General features: G+C 52.2%; 1 protein-coding gene and 1 long non-coding RNA gene across 4 annotated transcripts in view; one reads left to right on the top strand and one right to left on the bottom strand.

Moving 5' to 3' along the window:
* Nucleotides 1-1,998: 1,998 nt before the first annotated feature.
* On the bottom strand, nucleotides 1,999-18,802 carry DIPK1C (divergent protein kinase domain 1C). Its single transcript, XM_072952354.1, has 4 exons — nucleotides 18,599-18,802; nucleotides 10,583-11,257; nucleotides 6,651-6,815; nucleotides 1,999-2,313 (listed from the first exon to the last, which is right to left on the bottom strand). Exons 1-4 carry the CDS (start codon nucleotides 18,794-18,796, stop codon nucleotides 2,104-2,106), a joined length of 1,248 nt encoding a protein of 415 aa, XP_072808455.1. The 5' UTR covers nucleotides 18,797-18,802; the 3' UTR covers nucleotides 1,999-2,103.
* LOC140690503 (uncharacterized) overlaps nucleotides 1,999-20,211 on the top strand; it is a 37,275-nt gene continuing 19,062 nt past the window's right edge. For all 3 annotated transcript variants that reach the window (XR_012065815.1, XR_012065813.1, XR_012065814.1), the window contains exons 1-2: nucleotides 1,999-2,777; nucleotides 5,520-5,680. This is a non-coding gene — a long non-coding RNA (uncharacterized lncRNA). The remainder of the gene's footprint in view (nucleotides 2,778-5,519; nucleotides 5,681-20,211) is intronic.

Raw genomic sequence — 20,211 nt, 5'->3', positions numbered from 1 at the left:
TCGTGCAGTTTCTGGAGGTGTGTTTTTAAATGTGACAGCTGGTAAGTGTCCTGGAATCTGCTTGCCCCAGACCAGAGACTTCTTTCAGGGCACATCAAGCTTTGGCAACGAAGGTGCAGCGACAGAGGGTAAATGAGTTAGAATGATCTCAGTGGAGTTGCAGGAAATTGTTCTCAATAATCACACACTGAGTGAGTGACTGCGTATTTTCTGTCCTTGCCATGAGTGAAGGGCATTTTCTGTGGACCCTGAGAAGGAGGGAGCAAGGAGCTGTTGGAGGGGGCGCTTCCCAACAAAACGGGACAAAACGGTACTTTCTCAGCTAAGACTGGGAGCTGAAGGTCAGGGCAGCCATGCTCTTAGATCATCAAGTCGGGAGGCGGGCAAAGTGGGGCTGGTGATGGCTGACTGAGACCCTGTTTTATGCCAGACTGGGTCCAGAGTGGCATTCTTCTCTCCAGGATTGTCTGGGGCTAATTCTTAACAGTAGTTACAGTACAAGTTGCCTTTGTAGAAGTTGTAATAGTGATCAAATCATAGTTGTAATCAGCTACACTTTTCAGCGCGTTTTCTGGGCCAGGCCTTACTCTTGACACACAAGAAGGTGTTCTTTCAGTCACAGACTGAAAAGATGAGAGAAAAACTGGCTTCGCGGAGTTAAAAAAATAGTAAATAGAGATGCTGTGTATGCCTATGAAGGAATGCCTTTCCCAGCTCTGCTCTGGCCAGCTGCATAAAGGGCCACATCGGGAGACCCTGCTGGCCCCCACCCCTTTCTGCTCTGTCCTTGCTCTTTGGGGAGCCCCCCTTCAGTGGCACTGACCAGAAGGAGATTGATTTAAATGGTTAAAGTGGATTAAAATGCACCGTATCTTGGAGGGAAACGTTTGCATCTGTGCTTTAATTCCCTGCCAAGCTCACCCCTTTTCACCTACTTTATCTCATTCAACTCCCTGAAGAACATTTATATCACATTTGCAGGGGAGACATGGAGGCAGCAGGTAATTTCCTCATCTAAAGTTACACAACTGCTTGGTGTGAGAAACCAGAGCCCGACCCCCAGCTTCTGGCTCAGGTTAAGGAGCCTTCCAGTAAGCACACACACACTTCGATTGAAACGCCAGGCCAGTTTGTGTGTCCTGACACAGAGCAATGAAATGGAACTGGAACTAAAGAGAGAAAAGGGTTTAAGGGAAAATCCACTCCTCCTGTGAAAACCTCTCCAGATGACAAGCTGCCTTGGAACCACATAACAACGAAGAGCGGTTGTCTCTCGAAATGCTTTTCTCCAGAAAGTACTCTAACGCGCTGTTTCCTTGTTATCCAGAAATGTGCTGACCAGTCAGCTTGCATTTGCCAAAGCAGTTGTAATTTCCAGTAAGTGTGTGCCTTTCCATAAATCGACCGTGTAAATGTTTGATTTGTGTACTTGTTATGTTAATACATTTTGATAATCAGAACTGATCATCTGTCCTGACGCCTGCTTGGGAAGTACAGCGCAAACCACTCTGCTCCCCCGCGGGCATCGGAGCAAGCGGACCTGCCGGAGAGCGCTTCTGGGAGCGTCCACGCACCGAGGCCTCCCTGGAGACCTGTGGGGATTTTACTGTATTCGACTCCAAAGAAAGAGCCTCGTCCTGGCCGGCTAGGCACGCGGCCCCAGCGGGGAAAGCCCCTCGGCCCGCCCGGAAGCGATCCCCCCACACCCACCTGCTCCCGCACGTGCTCACGTCGGCACGCACGGCCACCCCGGACAACTCTCGCGGTAGTGTGCACACTCACATTCGTGCACACGCACACATGCACTTTTTAATGCGGTAAGACTCGCGGGAATCGGCGGGGGCCCGCGTGCTCCCTCCCCGCACGCACTGCGGCTGCGCGGGCCCGTGCTGCGCGGGGCGGTGCCGGACGGCCCAGGCCCTGCGACCCAAAGCAGCCTGCGGACGCCCTGCCCCGTGTCTCTGTCCCGCGGGTGACAGTTGGCGCCGGGCGACCTGCGCTCCACCCGCACAGCCTCTCAGAGGCCCTTCCCTGCACGGTGGGCACGGCTCCTCTCACCAGGAGCTGGCGTCTCCGGGGTGAGCACCTTAGGGGCCAGAGTGGCTATTTGTCCTTCTCCTGCAGCTCCCGCAGCGCGGCCTGGAGGAGGCGCCGAAGCTTCGAGAACACGCTGCGGGGCGCGCGTCCCTGGGGGTCCCCCGGGGCCGCGCACTCCTGCACCGCGGCCCGCAGCTGCCGCCCAAGCGGGAGGGAGACGGCGGGGCTCCTGAGAGGCGAGGAGAACCAGTGGCGGAAGATCTTCTCACAGATGACCTGGGGGAGAGGGGCGACACGTCATTTCAGGCCGGAGGGTCGCCCCGGGAACTTCCCCGACCTCCCTCACTCCGCCCCTCCAAGGGGGGCCCTGGAGGTCGCCGGCCTCCGAAAAGTGCGTGCCCTCCTGGCCCCAGAGCCACCCAGCACAGGCTCGGCGAGGGGGAGGCCGCCTCCCGGGAGGTGGACAGCGCCTTTTCCAGCCTCCGAGCTGTTGGGAACAGACTGAATACGCTGTTGAAGAGAAAAGGGAGCAGAACGTCACAGGCAGGAACTGCTGCGTGAGGAGTGGGCCCTGGCCGGTCTGAGGCAGCCAGCCCCGCTGTCATGCACTCCTGAGGCCGGGTTTCTTACCCAGAGGTTGGTGACGGTGACAGTGATCACCAGCTGACACGGGGTGTCCTGAGGGCCAGAGGACACGTTGGTGTGAATGAGATGGGACTTTGAGGCCCAACTGAAAAAAGGTAAATGGGAGAGGAGAGGCTGCTCCTTTAAGGAGCCTTTTGACTGTTTTATTTTAGGAGAAGTAAAAATTAAGCCCCTATCTCACAGCCTTTAATTCTCATTGGGTATGAAATTCGCTCATGCTGAAGAGCTCTTTGAATTCCCAATTCAGTCATGCTGTCTGGTTTACAGTCTCCTCTCTCGTGGGAGGGCTGGACTGAGAGCTGCATCCTTAATGCTTTTCCACACCACACTTTGTGTTAGATTCACTTAACAAGTGCCTCATTGTTACAGAGCTCCTGTTTCATAGAGGCAAATAACGAACTTCTGTTTCCCAACCCCTGCAGGGACAAAGATTCTATTAAAAAACAAATTATTTCTTTTTTGAGTTGATAGTACATTTTCAGGTGCAAACACTGAAAATGTCCAAGAAGATAGACTGTAATCTTAGTCTCCATTCCCACTCCTGACAGCCAAACACTTAGCCTCCGGCTCTGATAGGCAACCATTTACTTCCTTGAATATCCTTCTGGAGAGGTTATACATACGCATGCATTTCCTTTTTCTTCACTTTCCTTGGACAGGAGTGTATTACACACCTGTTCCTAGAGCTTCCTTTCCCATTTAACCAAATATCAGGGTGAGCCTTCAAGCCTTATAAGGATACTCTCTCTGTTTTAATGGCTGTACCTCAAATGTGTGGCTGTGTCAAATTATTGAGCTAGTTCCCTACTCATAGAAATTTAGGTTGTTCACTAACTTTTGCTATTATGAAAAATGCTGCAATAAGTACCTTGCAGATAGGACATTTTAATTTTGCAAGTGAATAAGTTTCTGAAAATGAAATTTTTGGGCCAGATTATGTGCATTTTTTGTTTTGATAGATATTGCCAGATTAACCCTATAAAAGTTGTACCAAGTTACACTCTCACAGCAGCCTTTCACAAGAATGCTTGTTTTCCCCGTGCCTCACCAACACGTGTTGTCTTTCATTTTTGCCAACTGGTAAATGGAAGTGGTTTAATTTGTCTTCTTCTTAATCAGTCAGGTTGAAAATGCTTATGCTTCCTTTCCAGTGAATGGTCAAAATGATGTTCTTGCCCACATTTCCATAAGATTGTTGGCCCTTTTTTTCATATTGATTTCTAAATGCCCTTTGTGTATTAAGGATATTAGCCCCTTGCTTAGGTTGGTTTCCTGGGGAGCAGACTGTAAGATGGAGGTTTGCATGCAGGGATTTATGAAGGTACGTTCTCAGGAACCATCTTTCCACAGAACTGTGGGAGAAGGGAGAAGGTAGACTTCTGGTGCTGGGGTGACCTACTGAGCTGTTCCTTATAGAGGCCCGGGGGCCAGACTTTGAATATGCCTCTGCCCCCACTGACCAGTCAGTAGACACGGCCCTGGGATGTGGGGTAACCATGGTGAAAAACCTGTGGTGGGCCGAGGACCATCCTGGGGGGCACGTTAGCCTCGGCACCCGGGGACTAAGGGCAGAGTCCGGCCCCTACTTTCCTGGCCTGTAAGAGCAACAGTGAATATTTTGCCAGCTTTCTCTTTTACGTTTCCTCATGTGTCTTGTAATTTTGTCTTGTTTTTGCCACATGGATATTTTTAAGATGGTTAACTGTGTCAGTTCTTCCTATTACAGCCTCTGAGCTTTGTTCTGTACTTAGAAAGTCCTTCCGAACTCTAGGAAAATATTTTAAATTCTCCTAGGTTTTTTTATGGAACATTTAGGATTTCATGTTTTAGGTGTTAAGTATCTGAGCCATCTGGAATTTAGTCTGACATAAGGCTTGAGACAGGAGTTAATTCGATCATTTGTTGTTCCCACACGTTACCAGCACCGCTCACTGTACAACCCAGCTGCCCTCCCCGTGGCCCGAGAGGCTGTGTTTGTCACATGCTAAATGCCTATGTGTCATTCAGTCTATTTCTGCAATTAAAAAAAATTATATTCCTTTGATCTGTCCACCAATTGATACAGGGCAGGGATTTTTTTTTCTGAGTAAAAGTGTAAGTTAGAAAAGTAATACGTATCACTGTAGAAAATTTTTTAAATATAGGAAAAAATGAAGAAAATACAAATTATCTGTAATCCTCTGGTCCATAAATAATTGCTTTTGATGTTTTGGTATCTTTTTTTTTTTCCAGTCACATACTATTTACCAAAATGAGATCATGTGGTAAATGCTGATTTGTAACCTGCATTTTTTTTTTACTTAATGAATGCTTCATATTTTCTCATATCCTTAAAACATAATTTCATCTCCAGGTCTTCAAAGGCAATAGTGATCAAATATGTACACAAATGAGAATGCTTGACTAAAAGAGAGTGAATATTTGTAACAGTCATGTACCCTCCAGAGAGAGAGAATTTAACAATCATGTTAACAATATACTCTTATCTATTTCCCTGAAGCCTCACCTGCTGATTAAATAGCATTTTAACAACTATTCCCAATAGTTGAAAGTAAAAAAATCATGATCACTGGGTTTTCATTTGCATGTAGTGAGATTAAGTATTTTCCAGGTTCTCTGGCCCTTTGCACTCCATCTCCCGTGTATTTGTTCCATGTTCTCTAGCCAGTTTTGTGTGTGTCCCTCTTGCCTCTTCACAGCTCTATGAGAGCCCTTTCTGTATTAAGGATATACCCTTAGTCTCCCATTATGTGCGCAGGGCAGGTGTTAGTCTCCCCACTTTGTGGGGTGAGGTCACAGGTGGCTGACACTGTAGTGAAAACATCTTGTTCCCACAGCTGAAGAAGAACAATCTCACTGCAGACCCACCGACGGAGCGAGTCCACGTCACATTAAAGAGGCTGTGTTGGAGAGGCTTCCACTGGGCTTCCGACCCACGGCTCTGCCCTGCCGGGTCCAGGACCGCCAGGTTAACTACAAGCTGTCCAGGTCTCCCCAGGTCAGTTCTCCGTTACTGGGTGATGCGGCTCCAGGCTCTAAGTCTGTGTCACCAGGTCTGCATCGGGGTCGTATTGGCCTTACGGGTTGGAGAAGTGTGAGGATGAACAGACTGAAGAGGAGGTGAGATTGGGGAGTGGACTGGATAGGAGAATAAAAAAGTAGGAAAGTTGAGGCTAGAGCATAGATCAGCGGTGTTGGAGGTGAGCCCAGCTTCCCTGCCAGGACGTCTTCCTGGTCTTATCAACACCTATGAGCTGGGCTCACCTGCACCTACCTGAGAGCCGGAGCGAGGGCCGGGAGTGGACGTCTGCCCAGAGAAGGGAGAGGTCTGCCCACGGCTGGGGGCTTTAGCACTGCATCTGGGTCTCCCTGACTCTGACCAGATCTGAGAGCCTGGACCCAGTACAGGTTCCTCTTTATTGCTGGTCTCCTGGACGTGGGACACATGCTGTTTCTCCCTCTGTTAACCCCTGCTGGCCTAACGCCTTGCCTGTTGGGACTGAGGTGTGTGCCCAGCCTCTCTGGTTCGGCTGCTTTGCACTGTTTCCAGTCTTATCCTTGGTGGGTCAGCCTCTGGATGCTCATTCTGTGTGTGTGTGCGTGTGCACGTGTGTGTGTGCGTGTGTGTGCGTGTGTGTAGATGCAGAAATCAGACCCAGAGGGAACAGCCACGCGAGCCCCCGTGGCTGCGGGGAGCCCAGTGATGGCTGTGCTGGGAGCACCACCCATCAGGCCTGTGGCGTTCCTTGACCAGCAACCCCTGGGGTAGACAACAAAGAGCACATGACCCCCCACCTCCCACCATCCTGCCCTTACTGACCATACCAAGCCCAGGTGGTGTAGAAAGGGCGATGACCTTTGGCTCCGTCACCCGGATGCCACGGCTTGGTGACCAGAGGCACCCAGAGAGAACAGGGTCCCCCCGCAGGGGGAACAGGGTCCCCGGCCCCGGAGGCAGCACCGCTCACCTGCAGGTTGCTATTGGCTCTCTGGGCTCCACATCTGTGGACTCGCAGGTCACACTTTGAAAAACAGTCAAAGAAATTGCAGTCTTCATCTCCTGTGCAATTCTGTTCAAGAATTTCCCTCATTTTAGGTTCAAAAAAGGCCATGTCCACATCAATAGCCACTACCTGTAATGGGAACAGCACACAGGTATCAAGAGGACCCCCAGGGGGCTCAGCACAGAGGGAGCCCGTGCAGCAGGCCTGTTCCTGTTGGCAGGCGCTGGTGTCACAGGCCTCGGGGGTCACAGAAGTCTGCTGGCCGGGAGAGGAGCCAGACCGTTCTGGGGACACACAAGCCACTGGCACAGACTGTACTGCAAGGGTTTAACTGCAGAAAGGACCTGTGCAGTCACTAGTGAAAGCCTAGAATTTGGAACTAGTATCACTTTTCATCTTTAAAAGTTTTCCCAGATTTAAAAGTTGAATCTCTGAAATATCTTAAAAAAGGAATTGACTCTCCGTCCATTGCTTTCTCACTTGGTTTCTGACATTCAAGTCTCAGGAATATAAAAGCTGTGAGGCGCAGACAGTCTACCCCTGTGGATAGAAGCAACAAAATAAAACTGCATTCCAGGGGCAGGTAGTGGATGTGATGGTGAAAATGGGGTGGCCGGTGCCTGCGTTGTCTAGTTATGGCCCGTGACCTGAGTCAGCTGGCCTCCAAGGGACAGGGACAAGTGGCAGATCCAAAGTTCTCAAATGAGGGTTGATACATTTGGACCCTGATCCAACAGCTTCAGAAACTAAGTCACACTATCAGCATGAAAATCTGATGACCCCCTGGAATTTCACACTTATCTTCCTGGCTTCAGACCAAGTAGGCTTCAAAACCAGTAAAAGAATAACATCTAAATTATGCAGATTTTCCTCCACCACCTGAATTAAAAAAAAAAAAAAGATGAGCTCAAACCCGAGAAAACCTGGACTCTGCCCAAACCAAGCAGTGTATAGCTGCGAGGTATTAAAGAGCTGTTCGAAGACTTGATGAATCTGATGCAGTCTGTGGCGTTTCACAAGCCTTCACAGGTCGGCCTCTGGTAGCATCGCAAAAAGGGGTTCGTTTTCTCCTCAGTTCTCTGCAGAGGCACATCCCAGGTGGCAGTTTGTTTTCTCTTCAGAATTGACGCCAGAAGGCAGTTTGTTGGGGATTATTCAGCACAAGAGAGGAGGGAAAATAATTTATTTCCAAATATATGGAGAATAATGACACGAAAGAACAGGGAACGTGTCCCCGTTTGAGAGCTTTGCCTAATGACTAATTCAGGCACCACAAACAAATGATCATTTTAATCAGTTTTTCTCTCTCATTATTTAGCCAAAAGAAATACCTCATTTCTTGATTTATACTGGTTAATACACTAAATATGTGTTAGGCTATGCTAATGAGTCTATTGTCTTTTGTAATTTATTTGGGGGCTCCAGGGTCCTCCTCTTCTTTTGCTGGCTCCTGGCCATCCCCCCAGCTTCCCTGGGCCCCGCAGTGGGATTCCAGCCTCCTGATACTTCTTTCTTCCATCTCTGATTGGTCCTTTCTTATCTCCCAGGAAGAGCCAGATTTATTTTTTAATTCTTAGTGTATGGTGCAGAATGGATTCCAGCTGCTGTGAGCATAACTCAATGCACTAAAATAAGAACAGTTACGAAATGAACAGAAAAGCCTGCATGAGTTTCTTAGAGAACATCCGGAGAATCGTAACATTCTTCCTGCACAAAATTACCTAATTGCATCGTCTCCAGAATTCATCCTGGCATCAGACGAGAAAGGACTGACGAGGATTATTTTGTTCTCCCCTGGAAAGTGTGCCTCTCAAGTAGAAACCACACCATCTGTTTGAAAAGAGCCCTTGGAAGGAAGGGTGTTTTCCTAGTTTGTTTGCAACCACCGGACAAATTCTCAGACTTGCAAGGGTGACCCTAACCGTAACACTAACCCTGGAGACAGTGGGTGACTGCAGTCATCAGTCCTCACCTGTCATCTGAAGGACACGCCCTCCTTCCACCTGGGCGACACCACAACAGGGGCCAAAGTAGGGACCCACCTGCTGGTCCCTTAGCTGCTAGCTCTGCTGGTTCTCATGCTGAACACATGGCAGAATCACCTGGAGGACTTGCCTTTAAAACACAGACGGCCACATCCCATCCCAGAGTTTCAGACTCAGTAGTGGAGTCAGAGAATTTGCGTTTCTAGCATGTTCCCTGGTGATGCTAGGACCACTGGTTTTCACTTAAAAGTTGTAAAATCAGAGGTAAAATTCACATTGTGGATCTCCACATCTGTAAGGAAGGTCAGTAATGCCAGGCTGGGCAAAGGGGGCTCTGCTGTCCTCCCCTCCCTGTCCTCATCCGAGCGAGCGCTGGGGCGGAGGTGAGGCCCCGAGGGCCCCTGCACCATTGCCCGCGGCAGTCAGGGTTGGTCAGAGCACAGCTGCAGTTTCACTGAACGAATGTTTCATGCCTGTGGTGAGCAAGATGCTGGAAGGCACATGTTGGGGGCCACACAAGCCAGTCTTCTTGCTCACCAAGCAGGGGAGCCTTGGCCAGGATCTCGGCTTTAAGAAATACGCTGAATGAGTCTGGGGTCCCTCCCACTCACAGCTCCTCTGGTGGGGTCTCATGGTGCTCAGGGTATCGCAGACAGGGCTGAGCACCTGCAGAACTCATGGCGACATGTGGCCCCGCCTGGAACTTCCCAGAACCTTCTGGAACTTCCCAGAACCTCTCAGCTACTTCCCCTCCACACTTGGAGGCACCCCCAGCCTGTCCGCCCCTTGGGCCAGCCAGGACGGGGCGTTAGGACAAAGCACTTCGGCCAGGATGCTGCAGCGCCCTTCACGGCAAGAGACGCGCTTGGAGAGCGATTTACACTGGGGGCAAATTTAGCTCCCGAGACTTCCAGCTCTTTGAGGAGAGCATCACTGTGCTGCCTGCTGTGGAAGCGCTTAGCTGGCAGTAATGGTACCTTCCTTTTCTCCCTTTATGTTTTTATCTGTGATGAAGAACATTGTTTGGCCGTGAGCCAGGCCCATAATGACCGGCCCACCGAGGTGGCTGGAGTTAAGCTGGCCTGGCCATTCACCTGCAGCAGGAGTAGTGACCCAGGCAAGGACGCCTGTGTTGGGACACCTAGATCACTATAGTGCTAATCTGACGCTGATTACCTGAGCTGAGTTTACCTGAGCTGAAGGGGACCTGGGAGGTGATTATCTTTTAATGAAGCATTGACGTTCCTCCTGCTGCTCTACCTCGGGTAGTTCTTTGTGCACCTGCACTGCCTGGAGCGGGATATAAAATTCATCTGCCCTCTGCAGAGGAGGGCAGAGGCTGCCCTGTCCATGCGGGCGGGTGTGCCTCTTGTGGAAAGCACCAGAACTCCAGCTGTGCCTCTAGAAGTCTTACCCGCAGAAGAGAAGCCAACTAGCATCTCTCCAGGAAGAAAATATTAGAAAAAGCTGCATCATCCCAGAGCACGGGCAGTGTGAAAACGGTCCCCCAGTGGGTCCCCGAAGGCCGTCCTTCCTCATCATCCTCTGAGTCTCCTCATCTCCTGAAGATTGTTTTCTGCACAAAGCAAGAACTTGTTTCCAAATGGCTCTAAGAAGCTGCTAAGCTGCTTGGAGAAACCAGAACAGCCCTTGAGGAGGACAGACCTTGCCTCCCACTGTCGGCAGCTTTCATCACAATTCCTGGCCCTGGGGTGTCAAGGGAGTATGTTCTTGAAATTCTCTCGTCCATACCCGAAAGGTTTGGCAGGTCGGCGTGGTGCGGGCTGGCAGGCTGCATCACTTGCAGTGGTTTCCCAGGATTTTAGAAACCCTCCCGTTTACCATTTGATTCGCCCTCCCCAAGGTTCTGTCCTCCCCGTGATAAACACCCTCCCCACCAGGGGCACTCACCGTGAAGTCACTTCTGATGGCAAAGTTTTCGGGTTTGATGTCACAGAGGTGCAGGCGGTGGGAGAAGTCGTGGTCGAAGTGGGCGACCATGTCCAGGAAGCTGAGCGCCATCCCACTGACAGCGCGGGCCCAGCCGCGGCCCCCGCGGGGCGCCCCGTCCAGGGGGAAGAGGGCCCGGTGGTGGGGGCTGCCGGCCGCCAGGTGCTCCACGGCGTAGAAGTGGCCGCAGGAGCCCAGCACGGGCGGCGCGTGCGGGCTGAGGCCCCGCAGCAGGCTGAGCAGGACGAACTCATCCTGCTGGAGCAGCGCCCACAGGCTGGCCAGCTGGCCCCGCCGCCGGGGGCCCCGCCGCCCCAGCCCCAGCGGCGCCAGGCTGCCGTTGGCCAGCTCCAGGCCCAGCGCGCTCCTGACCTCGCCGGCCGCCAGCAAGAGCAGCTCGGCCTCCGGGAAGTCCTGGCCGCCGTCGTCGGGCTGGCCGTCCAGGAGGCCGAGTGGTGGGAAGCTGGAGAAGGCCTCCTCCTCGGACTTGAGGACCACGGGCCGGCCGCGCCAGTCGGCCTGCAGCACCTTCTTGCCCCGCTCGAAGTACAGGCAGCGCCGGTACAGCAGCTTCCCCGCCACGCACAGGTCCTCGCAGAGGTCCCCCACCAGCGCGCCGCCGCGGTAGTCCCGGCACTGGAAGGGAGGGGACAGCCGGTCACACAGTGGGTCTCTGTGCCCAGACCACTCCTGGTAGCTCTTGAGAACCCTCGAGAGTCTGAACCAGGGGTCAGAGAGCAACTAGGGAGTGAAAGACTAGAGAGAGTGTCTCCTGGTGGTTCCATTTCCCCATCAGGCCCAGGACCAGTTAGGAAGCGGGTCTCCCACTGTCCAGCTGGGTGATGCCAGCAAAGGCCGTGTGCATCTGGGTTTCAGTGTCCTGGACTGTCAGGGAAAGGACTGGGCCCTTGGTTCTCAAGTCTCGGCCCCACATCAAGGTCACCGGGAGAGCTTTTCACCTGCAGCCAGATCTCAGGAGGCGGGGCCTTGGAGACCCCAGGAAAGACCCTTACCATAGGACTGCTCCCTCAGCCGGTTGTTTTCTGGATGGGAAGAGGTGTGGCTGTAAGGCCAGCAGGCTGTGGGAGGGGTCAAGAGGACCCACTGCGGGAAACATGAGTTAGGACACACCTGGTGGCTGGTGGTGTCGGCAGGACTGGGAGGGGAAGCCCGGGGGATGCCTTTTGGAAGAGGAGCCCTGTGGGGTACGTTCCAGAAGTGGAGGGTGTGTTGGGTGCCTGGCCGTGGTGAGGAAGCACTCAGGGACCCTCAGATGGAATTTCTCCTCAACTTCAGAGCTCGTCAGCCCTCCTGCCACGTGGGGCACCTAGTGACATCCCCACCCACCCCCACACGACAAACATTCCTCCTAGGAAGTTGTCCAGCCAGGCCCTGCCCCTCTGACCGGCTAGAGGGGGCACAGGAGAGGCTGGTGTGATACCGATCGAGAGGAAGGAGTGTTATTTCTTTCTCTTTCTTTTTTTTTTATCTCTTCCAGGAAACCTAGACCCATTTTTACAAGGGTTTGAGCATATTTTCTAACTCCACCTGTCTCCTGCACAAATGCATCTTCCTTCCACGTGGGAAAATGCAGGTCAGGTGTGTAATTACACGCCACCCACTCTCTGGTGGCTCCGTGTTGCTCAGCTCTGTTAACCCCACGTAGATTGTACACAGATCCTTCAAGGCAGAAAATATACCTCCAGTGCCTGGATATATGAATAATTACAAAACCCAGAACCCTCTGAAAACTGCAGCTTTTTCATGACTCGTGGGGTCAAGCCTAACTGAAAAGATGTGAGGCTGTTTATAGTCTGAATGTATTTGACCTGTGACTTTGCATATTCTTTGCTGCAGAATCATTAATTAGTTGTATTTGTTTAATTTGGTTACTGGTGCTGCCTCATACACAAAATGTAAGGTGTATTTATATTGCATATTATCCAACACCCAAAAAAGTGTGAATTCCAAAACAGACCTGGCCCTAGAGCATTAGATAAGGGATTGCGGATCTTTAGAAATACTCTCAGCCAACTGTCCAAAGCATATGACCAAAGTGCTGATTAAAAAAGATACACTCCCAGTTCTTAAAACAAGTACCTGGATTTTAGGGACCATTTTAGGCAGTAACTGGACAACAGCCTGGAAGACCCAAGCCAAGCCATCTGCCCTGGCCCCTCGGCTTCATGCTGAGGGGCTCCAGCACGCGGCTTCCCCTTTGCTGGTGGTGTTAGGTCTCGGTGCATCGTATTGGGATGTGAGGGTGTCATGCTTGCCAAACTCAAAGATGCAAGTGATGGAGACCTGCAGATAGAGTCTTGGACCTTTATCTGACCCTGGAGCTTGGGAAGCCACCCTGTTTGCCCAGGGCTGGTTTTTTTGTCTTTGGAAAACAAACAGCCTTGATGCAGCTGTATTAATAAACAGCCACGAAACTGTTTTAAATACACTCATTGCTGTGTTCATCCTGCAGTTTAACGTAACGCAATTTTGGTCAAATGCCCTCCTTTTACTTTTCATCCTACCGACTCTTTCCAGGGCTTGGGGTCATGAAATGAAGAGGATCAGGACCCTCTAAGTTACCCTCTTTGTTTGGAATTGCTTCCAAATCACCCTTGTAAGAAAGCAGCGCTGGTTCGGGCCCCTCTGAGACCTGCTTCAGGATGATCTTAGCCGTAAGGTGGGGATGAAAGGGTTAAGTGGTCAAAAGACCCAAGAATGAAAAGATGTGAATGACAGATAATAGGAGGTGTTCATTTTACTTGTTGCAGTTTTATTCTACTTTATCTGGTATTTACAGAGTTTCACATCTCTGTAATAAACCTGATAAGCAAAGGCAACGTTTTTCCTTGAGTGCCTTATAAAGCCCCCAAACCCTTTACATCTGATACCCAAAATGGTTTAATTCAATTCCATAATCGTTTTTAGAGCATTGTCAAATTTGTAGTTTAATCAAAGATGCTTTTGTACGAAGGACGGAACGGCACTGAGCAAGAAAGGAAAGCAGGTGACAGATCCGAGTTTGGTAGGACGAGGTGGCTCCCGCCGTGCTGGGCAAAAGGGAGAGGAGGCTGTGGGGAAGGTGGACATGGCCTGGCCACCGCACCCAAAGTAGGGAGCATGGAGGGTATCAGCTGTGACTGCCCGGGGCCTTCACACTGCTCATCTGGAACTGCGGCCAAAATTATCCCTGTCCTGTGAGCTCAGACACCCGCTCCACTCCCCCAGGACGGCGTTGGCCATGGACAAGCTACTTCGGCCACGCCAGCCACCTTCGTGTTAACACCACCACTTTTCCCAGCTTAGCTCTGCAGTGTGTGAGCTGAGCCACGATCCAGCTACAGGTGATAGGCTCAGGAGTCACAGAGCAAGGTAGCTGCCTTCCGAACTCCTACATGACGCAGAGTAGGAACAAGAAAGGAGCACGGCCAGGCTCGGCTCTGGGGCAGACTGGGTTTGCCTCCGTGTGGCTTGTTTCCAAGTCTGTAACATGAGATGATGACACTGTGTCACAGGAGACCTGTGAAGGTCAACCGAGGTCACCTGTGCAGAGGACCTGGTGGTCTCTGTGAATGCTAGTCCCTCCCACCCTGCCCAGCCCTGGTCACTAGAGGGCTCCCTCCCCCCAGGAGGCTTCTTCCTGCAGAGATGCGTCCCAGCTCAATTTTGGAAGACAAACTGTGGGTCACCTAGCGGACCAGGAGGGAGAGGGCAGGGAATGACCTGCACAGGGGCCCGTGGTTGCAAAGTTGCTTGTGGGTTCAGAGAACCAGACACAGTTTAGAGGATTGGAGAGCAAGTTTAGAGCTGGCACCAGGGTGGGAGGGGCTGGGATGTCCTGCCAAAAATTCCGCTTGCCATGTCTCCACCTGCAAGGTTCAGATCCACACTGAGGCAACGTATACATGAGACTAGTTATTACAGAGCTGCTCTGTCATCCTCCTTCACGATGAAGTGTTTTGGGCATATCAGTTCCTACTCTTCTTATTGGGAATGTAAAATTCGTCCACTGTGGCTGCTCTGGTTACCAGTGTCCTGTGAGTGAGTCTGCAGGGTCTTTTTGCATCTCTGTGCCTGCCACACTGAGAGAAAGACTTAGCTCAGCATTTAAAAAACAGTCAATTTAAAGGACCAATGACAAGTTTACAAGCTAATTAAAAATTATCATCATGTTAGAGACAATAGTGAAATTATTTTATTGGCAGTATGTCCTATTAAGGCAGCTAACTTTTTTAACTCAGTAGAAGTGGTTTATTTACTTTAACTCCATTTAAAAAATCACTATTCTCTGAATATGAGGAGGTCCTAACTGCCAGCTTGAAGACAGATACAGTTCTGTACCCAAGTGCATGTGCATACAAAATCCAGTGGTATCAGATTTTAAGATAAACTGGGGGGGGGAACAAGTTAAAATCTCATTGTAGTTAACTGGCATTTTTTTAATTAATGAAATTCACAGCGGATCCCTGTTTCTTATAGCTCGTGTGCAAACTGCAGACATGCATCCCCAGCAGTCCCAGTTCCTGTAGGAAGCGCTCTTAGAATCTCTCCAATTGTATCGCGGTTCCCAGGCAAGAACAAAACCTGTCCCCTCTAGTCTGGGAAACCGGTGACAGGGTCTCAGAGGTCATGCCTGGAGGCTGGGTTTTCTTTTGTGTGCTTGTTTTTGTTTATAAGGAGCATTAAGTTCTTGTGTGGTTAGTAGCATGTCTCACCACAAAATTCCTTTGCGGACTCTCAGAGCAATTAGCCAGCCCACTGTGCAGCCCTGCTTGACCCCCGGACAGCTTAGAAGACACACATGACAAACACGGCCAGAGTGCTCGGGAAAACAGAGCCATCCCCTGCTGCGGAGTCCTTCTGGGGGTGTGCCCTGGGTGTCCCACCCGGCCTTGGCTTCCTCTCAGAGCAAAGGAAGATAAGCCTGCCCTAGTAAAAAGAAATCCCTGATGTTAGTGACTAAATTAAATCACATTAAGACCAACTAGTCTCTGGAGAACAGAGTCTGCGGGAATCTCTCTGAGATGCTTTGGAAGTGATGTGCTGTGCTGAAAACTTAGTTTTCAGTATTGGAGAAGCCAGTTACTGTCATGGGGTCTCTCCTCTCCGAGTCACATTCTGGCTCCTGACACAGTAGCTGTGTGAATTGGGACAAGTGACTCCACCTCTCTGGGGCTCGGTTTCACCATCTGTGAAATGGGGAGAGTGAAAGCAGATCCCTCCCAGAGGCTGCTGAGGGGATGAAACAGTACACATAAACCTACCTAGCTCGGAGCCTGCCAGGGTGAGCATCAGCGGGGCCCCGCTGCAAAGTGCGCTGTCTGCAGGACCCGGCTTATAAATTACCAAGCACAAGGCAGGGGGATATAGCTCAGCGGTAGAATGCGTGCTTACGCTTCCTGGTTGAATCCCTTTGCCTCCGTTTAAGAAAATTGGAAAGTAAGTTAATTAATTATCAAGCCCAGCACAACGCTCACCAACCTGGCATGGCCTCCAGACCCGGTTCGCTGGGAAAGCAGGGTTCTAGGAACCTCGCGGGGGTGTCTTGATTATGGGATGTGCTGAAGCGTCATGGTGAAGAGGAGGGCTGCCGTCTGCCTAGAAAATTCCAAATCTGGGAGACCCAGGGCTCGACTCTGGAGCCGTTCCAACTGGCTCTTCTAACTCTCTTTCCCTCTTGAGTGTGGAGGGTGGTGGGCTCCCTCCGGAGGTGGGGTGAGGCCTGGGGAGGGCAGCAGCACACCTGACTCCCAGCTGATAAGCAGCCCCTCGGCTTCCTCCACAGACCCCGGCAGGCCAGCAATGCCACCTGCCTGGTGGGAGGGCACAGAGGGTCCCCACGACTCCCCGGGCTCCGCCTGACGGAAAGGGGCTCCCCCGGGCTCAGCTGCAGCTATTTCTTCAGTGCTGGTGTTCAGAGTGAAAGCTAATGAGCGTCTGGAGGCCAGTCAGAAAAATAACAGCCAGTTTTATTACGAAGGATAAAAGCCAGGCAGAATGAATTGAAAGTGCTTGGGGAGCCGGGAGACACAGGCTCGATTCAGTCCACAATGGCCAGCCTCGGCGTGGCGGCCAGGGCCCAGCGGAGTCTGGGATGTGGAGACCGGGGTCCTATTCAAACCTCGGTCTTGTCTGCAGTGTCCTGGGTGAAAGGGAGCTGGGTGGGGCTCCCATGAGCAAATCCAGAATGGAGAAGGGAGACAGTCAGGCCCTGAACGTGGTGTGAGAAACAGCAGCCTGAAACAGGGCCTCCGAGTATGCTCCCGCCAGCATCAGGTCAGTGAGACCATGGCAGGTGAACTTCAGGGGGATAGACAGATGTGGTATTTCAAATCAGTCTTTTGGCCACAGGAAAGAATGAGAGTCTTCCAAGGCAGAACCTGTCTCTTCAGCTTGATGTCAGACTAAAAACAACCCCCTAGGGCTGCCACTGGAGAGATTTTGGCAAAGCCCCCAAACAGAATTGGTTTTAATTTTATGAGCTGGGATGCTGGGAAAGTTATGATTAGCAATTACTTAAGTTACACTAGGCTATTTAATTTCCATTAGGCCTTCTCTCGCTTAGCCAAAGGTAAAGAGATGAAACATAGTGTTTGTTTTTCATTTTAATCTAAAAGACTGTCATATTATTTTTGTAAATGGGTGTTCCATCCTGTCCAAACTATTAGGTTTTTTTTTTTTACTATAATTAGTCAATCAGTCTCCCCAAAACAGAGGGAAAAGTCTTTATCAGTGAAGGGAACTTTTAGATGAGCTACTGAGATCAGTGTGCTCTTGCAGCTTACAGAAAACTTGACATACCTTCATTGTGACTGAACAGATAGATTGACAGACAGATGACAGGTGATTGATTATTGGCAGGATGGAGGGAATTGACTAGGATCTCATCAACGTTATGATCAATTCTCGAGGACGCGTCAGACTCAGGGAAAATAATTTGGTTTAGCTTGTCCATTTCACCTCGTTTCTTTAATTTTTCCAATCTCACTTCAAAAAATAGTCATTTACATGAAAGCCTTTATGCTACCATAAAACCTGCAGTCTCAAAAGGCTCACCCATACAAAAGCAATTGGACTGAAAACTTCCCATGCGTTTCTTGAAGATTTCTTAGAAAATAGATCACTTTTCACACGAAATGCTTAGGGGCACTATTTTAAGGACGTGAATAATCACTTAATCAATGTAACAACTAGTTGCCACTACCTTCACTTTTCTTGGCCTTTCTGCTAGGGGTTCCTACCTTTATTCAAGTCTCTTAATGCGCATCAGCTTCCGAACCAAACAGAGAGACTAAGGAGCTGCCAACGTTTGGAATCAACTAATGCGCATCTGGGGCCCAGGGCGCGCAGCAGCCTGCAGGCTGCATTTCTGTCTCTCCCTAGTTGCCGGACCCAGCTAGGGAGCCTATTAGGAGACTGTAGTCAGGACCCCAGGACGGGGGACCGCTGGGGTCCGAGCCGCCTCCCAAGCGGTCCGCTCGCCTGAGCGCGCTCTGCCTTGGGTCCTACGGACGCGCCTGGGAGAGCTGCTGCCTTGGTGGGGAGGGAGGCAAAGGCCCTACTAGCCGTCTGCATGGAGCTCGGTGAGGTGCAGCCCAGGCTGGAATCACAGAACAGCGGCGGGTCGAGACGGGGACGCCAGGAGCAGAGGCGTGGTCCCCACCGGCCCCCAGCCCTCACCAGCAGACTCGGAGCAGACCCGCAAACTTTTGTTAGGAGCTCAGGCTCGCGGGCGGCGGAAGGGCAGTGGGGCAGAAAGGTTATCTTGGGACGAGGGGCCAGTTTTGGCAAATGGGGAAGGACACCCCCGCGCCCCCACAGAGGACTCCCGGGCAGAGTCCCATGCTGGAGACCGGATGGTGCGCGCCGAGCACTCCCTGCCGGGCGTCCGGACCCCCCACCGTGGGTGCCACGGCCGCCCCCGAGTCCCCGGCCCCCAGGGCGCGCGGCGCGGGGCAGTGAGGCGGCGGGACCTACCAGCGCGGCCAGGATGCGCCGGCTCTTCTCGTCGGTGCAGCGCTCGGAGAGGACGCCCGGGTGCGCGCGGAGCAGAAGCGCGGCCGCCAGCACCCAGCCCGCGGTCCACGCGGCGCAGGCCAGCAGCGCGCCCCGCCCGCACCGCCCGCGCAGCCCGCACCGCCCGGGCCGGCCCCGCGAGCCCGCCGCCCGTGCCATGGCCAGCCCGCCGCGCCCGCGCCCCGCGCCCTGCGCTCGCGTCTGGCCTCCGCGGCTCGGCGGGGGTGGGGCGCGGGGGTGAGGCCGCGCGAGGGGAGGGGAGGGAGGGGAGGCCCCCGGGTCGCGGGCGGGCGCCTGGCCCGCTCCAGGGGTGGGGTGCGGTGTTGGGAGGCCAAAACCCGCGCCCGTCCGAGCACCCGGGGGGCAGAGGGTGTCCGCGCGCCGGACGGCCGTGCTCTACCCGTCGCACCCCGCCACTGTTTTCACTTTTTCTTTTTTTGCACCTTTTTCTCAAGACCAGCTCCCCTCTTGAACAGAATCCGCATAGATTCAAGCTCCCCGCCGTATAGACTCCCAGCTCCTCTGTCGACACACCTTTGATTCAGACAAGCTCTCGCCCCTTCTCAGGGCCGCTGCTCAGTGCCCCGCACTCATGTCTTTTTACAAACCGCCCCCACCCACCCTGCGATCGCTGGTTGCTCTGGGCTGCAGCTCTGTGCCCCCGCCCACATCTACCTCTCCACTAGACTCTTGCCTCCTCCCGGTCGGCCCCTGCTAGGGTCTCCTCCAGGCACTCGCCGGGTGAGATCCCGAGTCGGGGGTCCGGGACAGTCTGGGAATGTCTTGGCGACGCCCGCCCGCCCTTCCCAGGCAGCTCCTCAATCCAACCACCCTCGCCCAGGCTGCCAGAACCTTTGGGCATCCTTTCCAGGGGGGTAGGGGGAAGCCCTGCAGTTTTTAAACGTTTTCCTTACCCCTGGCGAGGAGAAAGTGTTCACTGAATGTATCTGAATGTCTGTTTATGTGTATTTGTAACATCGTCTGGGGAGCATGCTTCAACACTCAGTCGCCGTGGTAATATAAAACAGGCAGGAGCCCCCGCCAACAGAGCTGTCCCTGGTTCTTGCCAGCCTTCCCCCACCCCACCCCCGCTGCTCTCCACTCCCTGAAAGCATCTATGTCTCCCCTAAAGAGAGAGTCCTGGGCAGATGGTGCGCTGGGAGGTGAACTGTCACAGCTGACGGCCTCTGAAAGCTGCCCCGCCCCAGAGGCTCCTGCATTCGCTCAACAAAAGCTTATTATCCAGCCAGCCCATCCCGGATCACCCTACCTGACCGCCCTGCTCCTGAGTTTCACGTATTTTCTCCTCCAGTGCCAGGATAAGAGGAATTACTCTCTCCCTGATTAAGCATCCTGTAATTATCCCTGAGGAACTGGCTTCTTAGCTTTGCCTATTCTGCAACTTGCTGGTTCAACTTTTAAGTTTCATGGCCCAGCGGTGGAAGTCTCCAGGAATTATGACACATCAAATTAACAAATGGTCAGCCCTGAGGATCACTTTGGGTGCAATGCAACTCTTCCCTAACGCAGTGGACACTTGGGATTTGGGGGTCGCTGCATTGTTAGTAATAGTG

Source organism: Vicugna pacos, chromosome 30, assembly GCF_048564905.1.
Source record: "Vicugna pacos chromosome 30, VicPac4, whole genome shotgun sequence".
Classification (NCBI taxonomy): domain Eukaryota; kingdom Metazoa; phylum Chordata; class Mammalia; order Artiodactyla; family Camelidae; genus Vicugna; species Vicugna pacos.
This window is presented reverse-complemented; position numbering and strand designations above follow the sequence as displayed.

Bases quoted from the DNA above. Each gene is read 5' to 3' on its own strand.
- DIPK1C (XM_072952354.1), bottom strand. From the start codon at position 18,796: ATGGCACGGGCGGCGGGCTCGCGGGGCCGGCCCGGGCGGTGCGGGCTG. The intron at 6,816-10,582 runs GTGAGTGCCCCT...TTCCCATTACAG, and splicing joins CCATCAGAAGTGACTTCACG to GTAGTGGCTATTGATGTGGA. The intron at 2,314-6,650 runs GTGAGCGGTGCT...CCTCTCCCCCAG, and splicing joins GAGCCAATAGCAACCTGCAG to GTCATCTGTGAGAAGATCTT.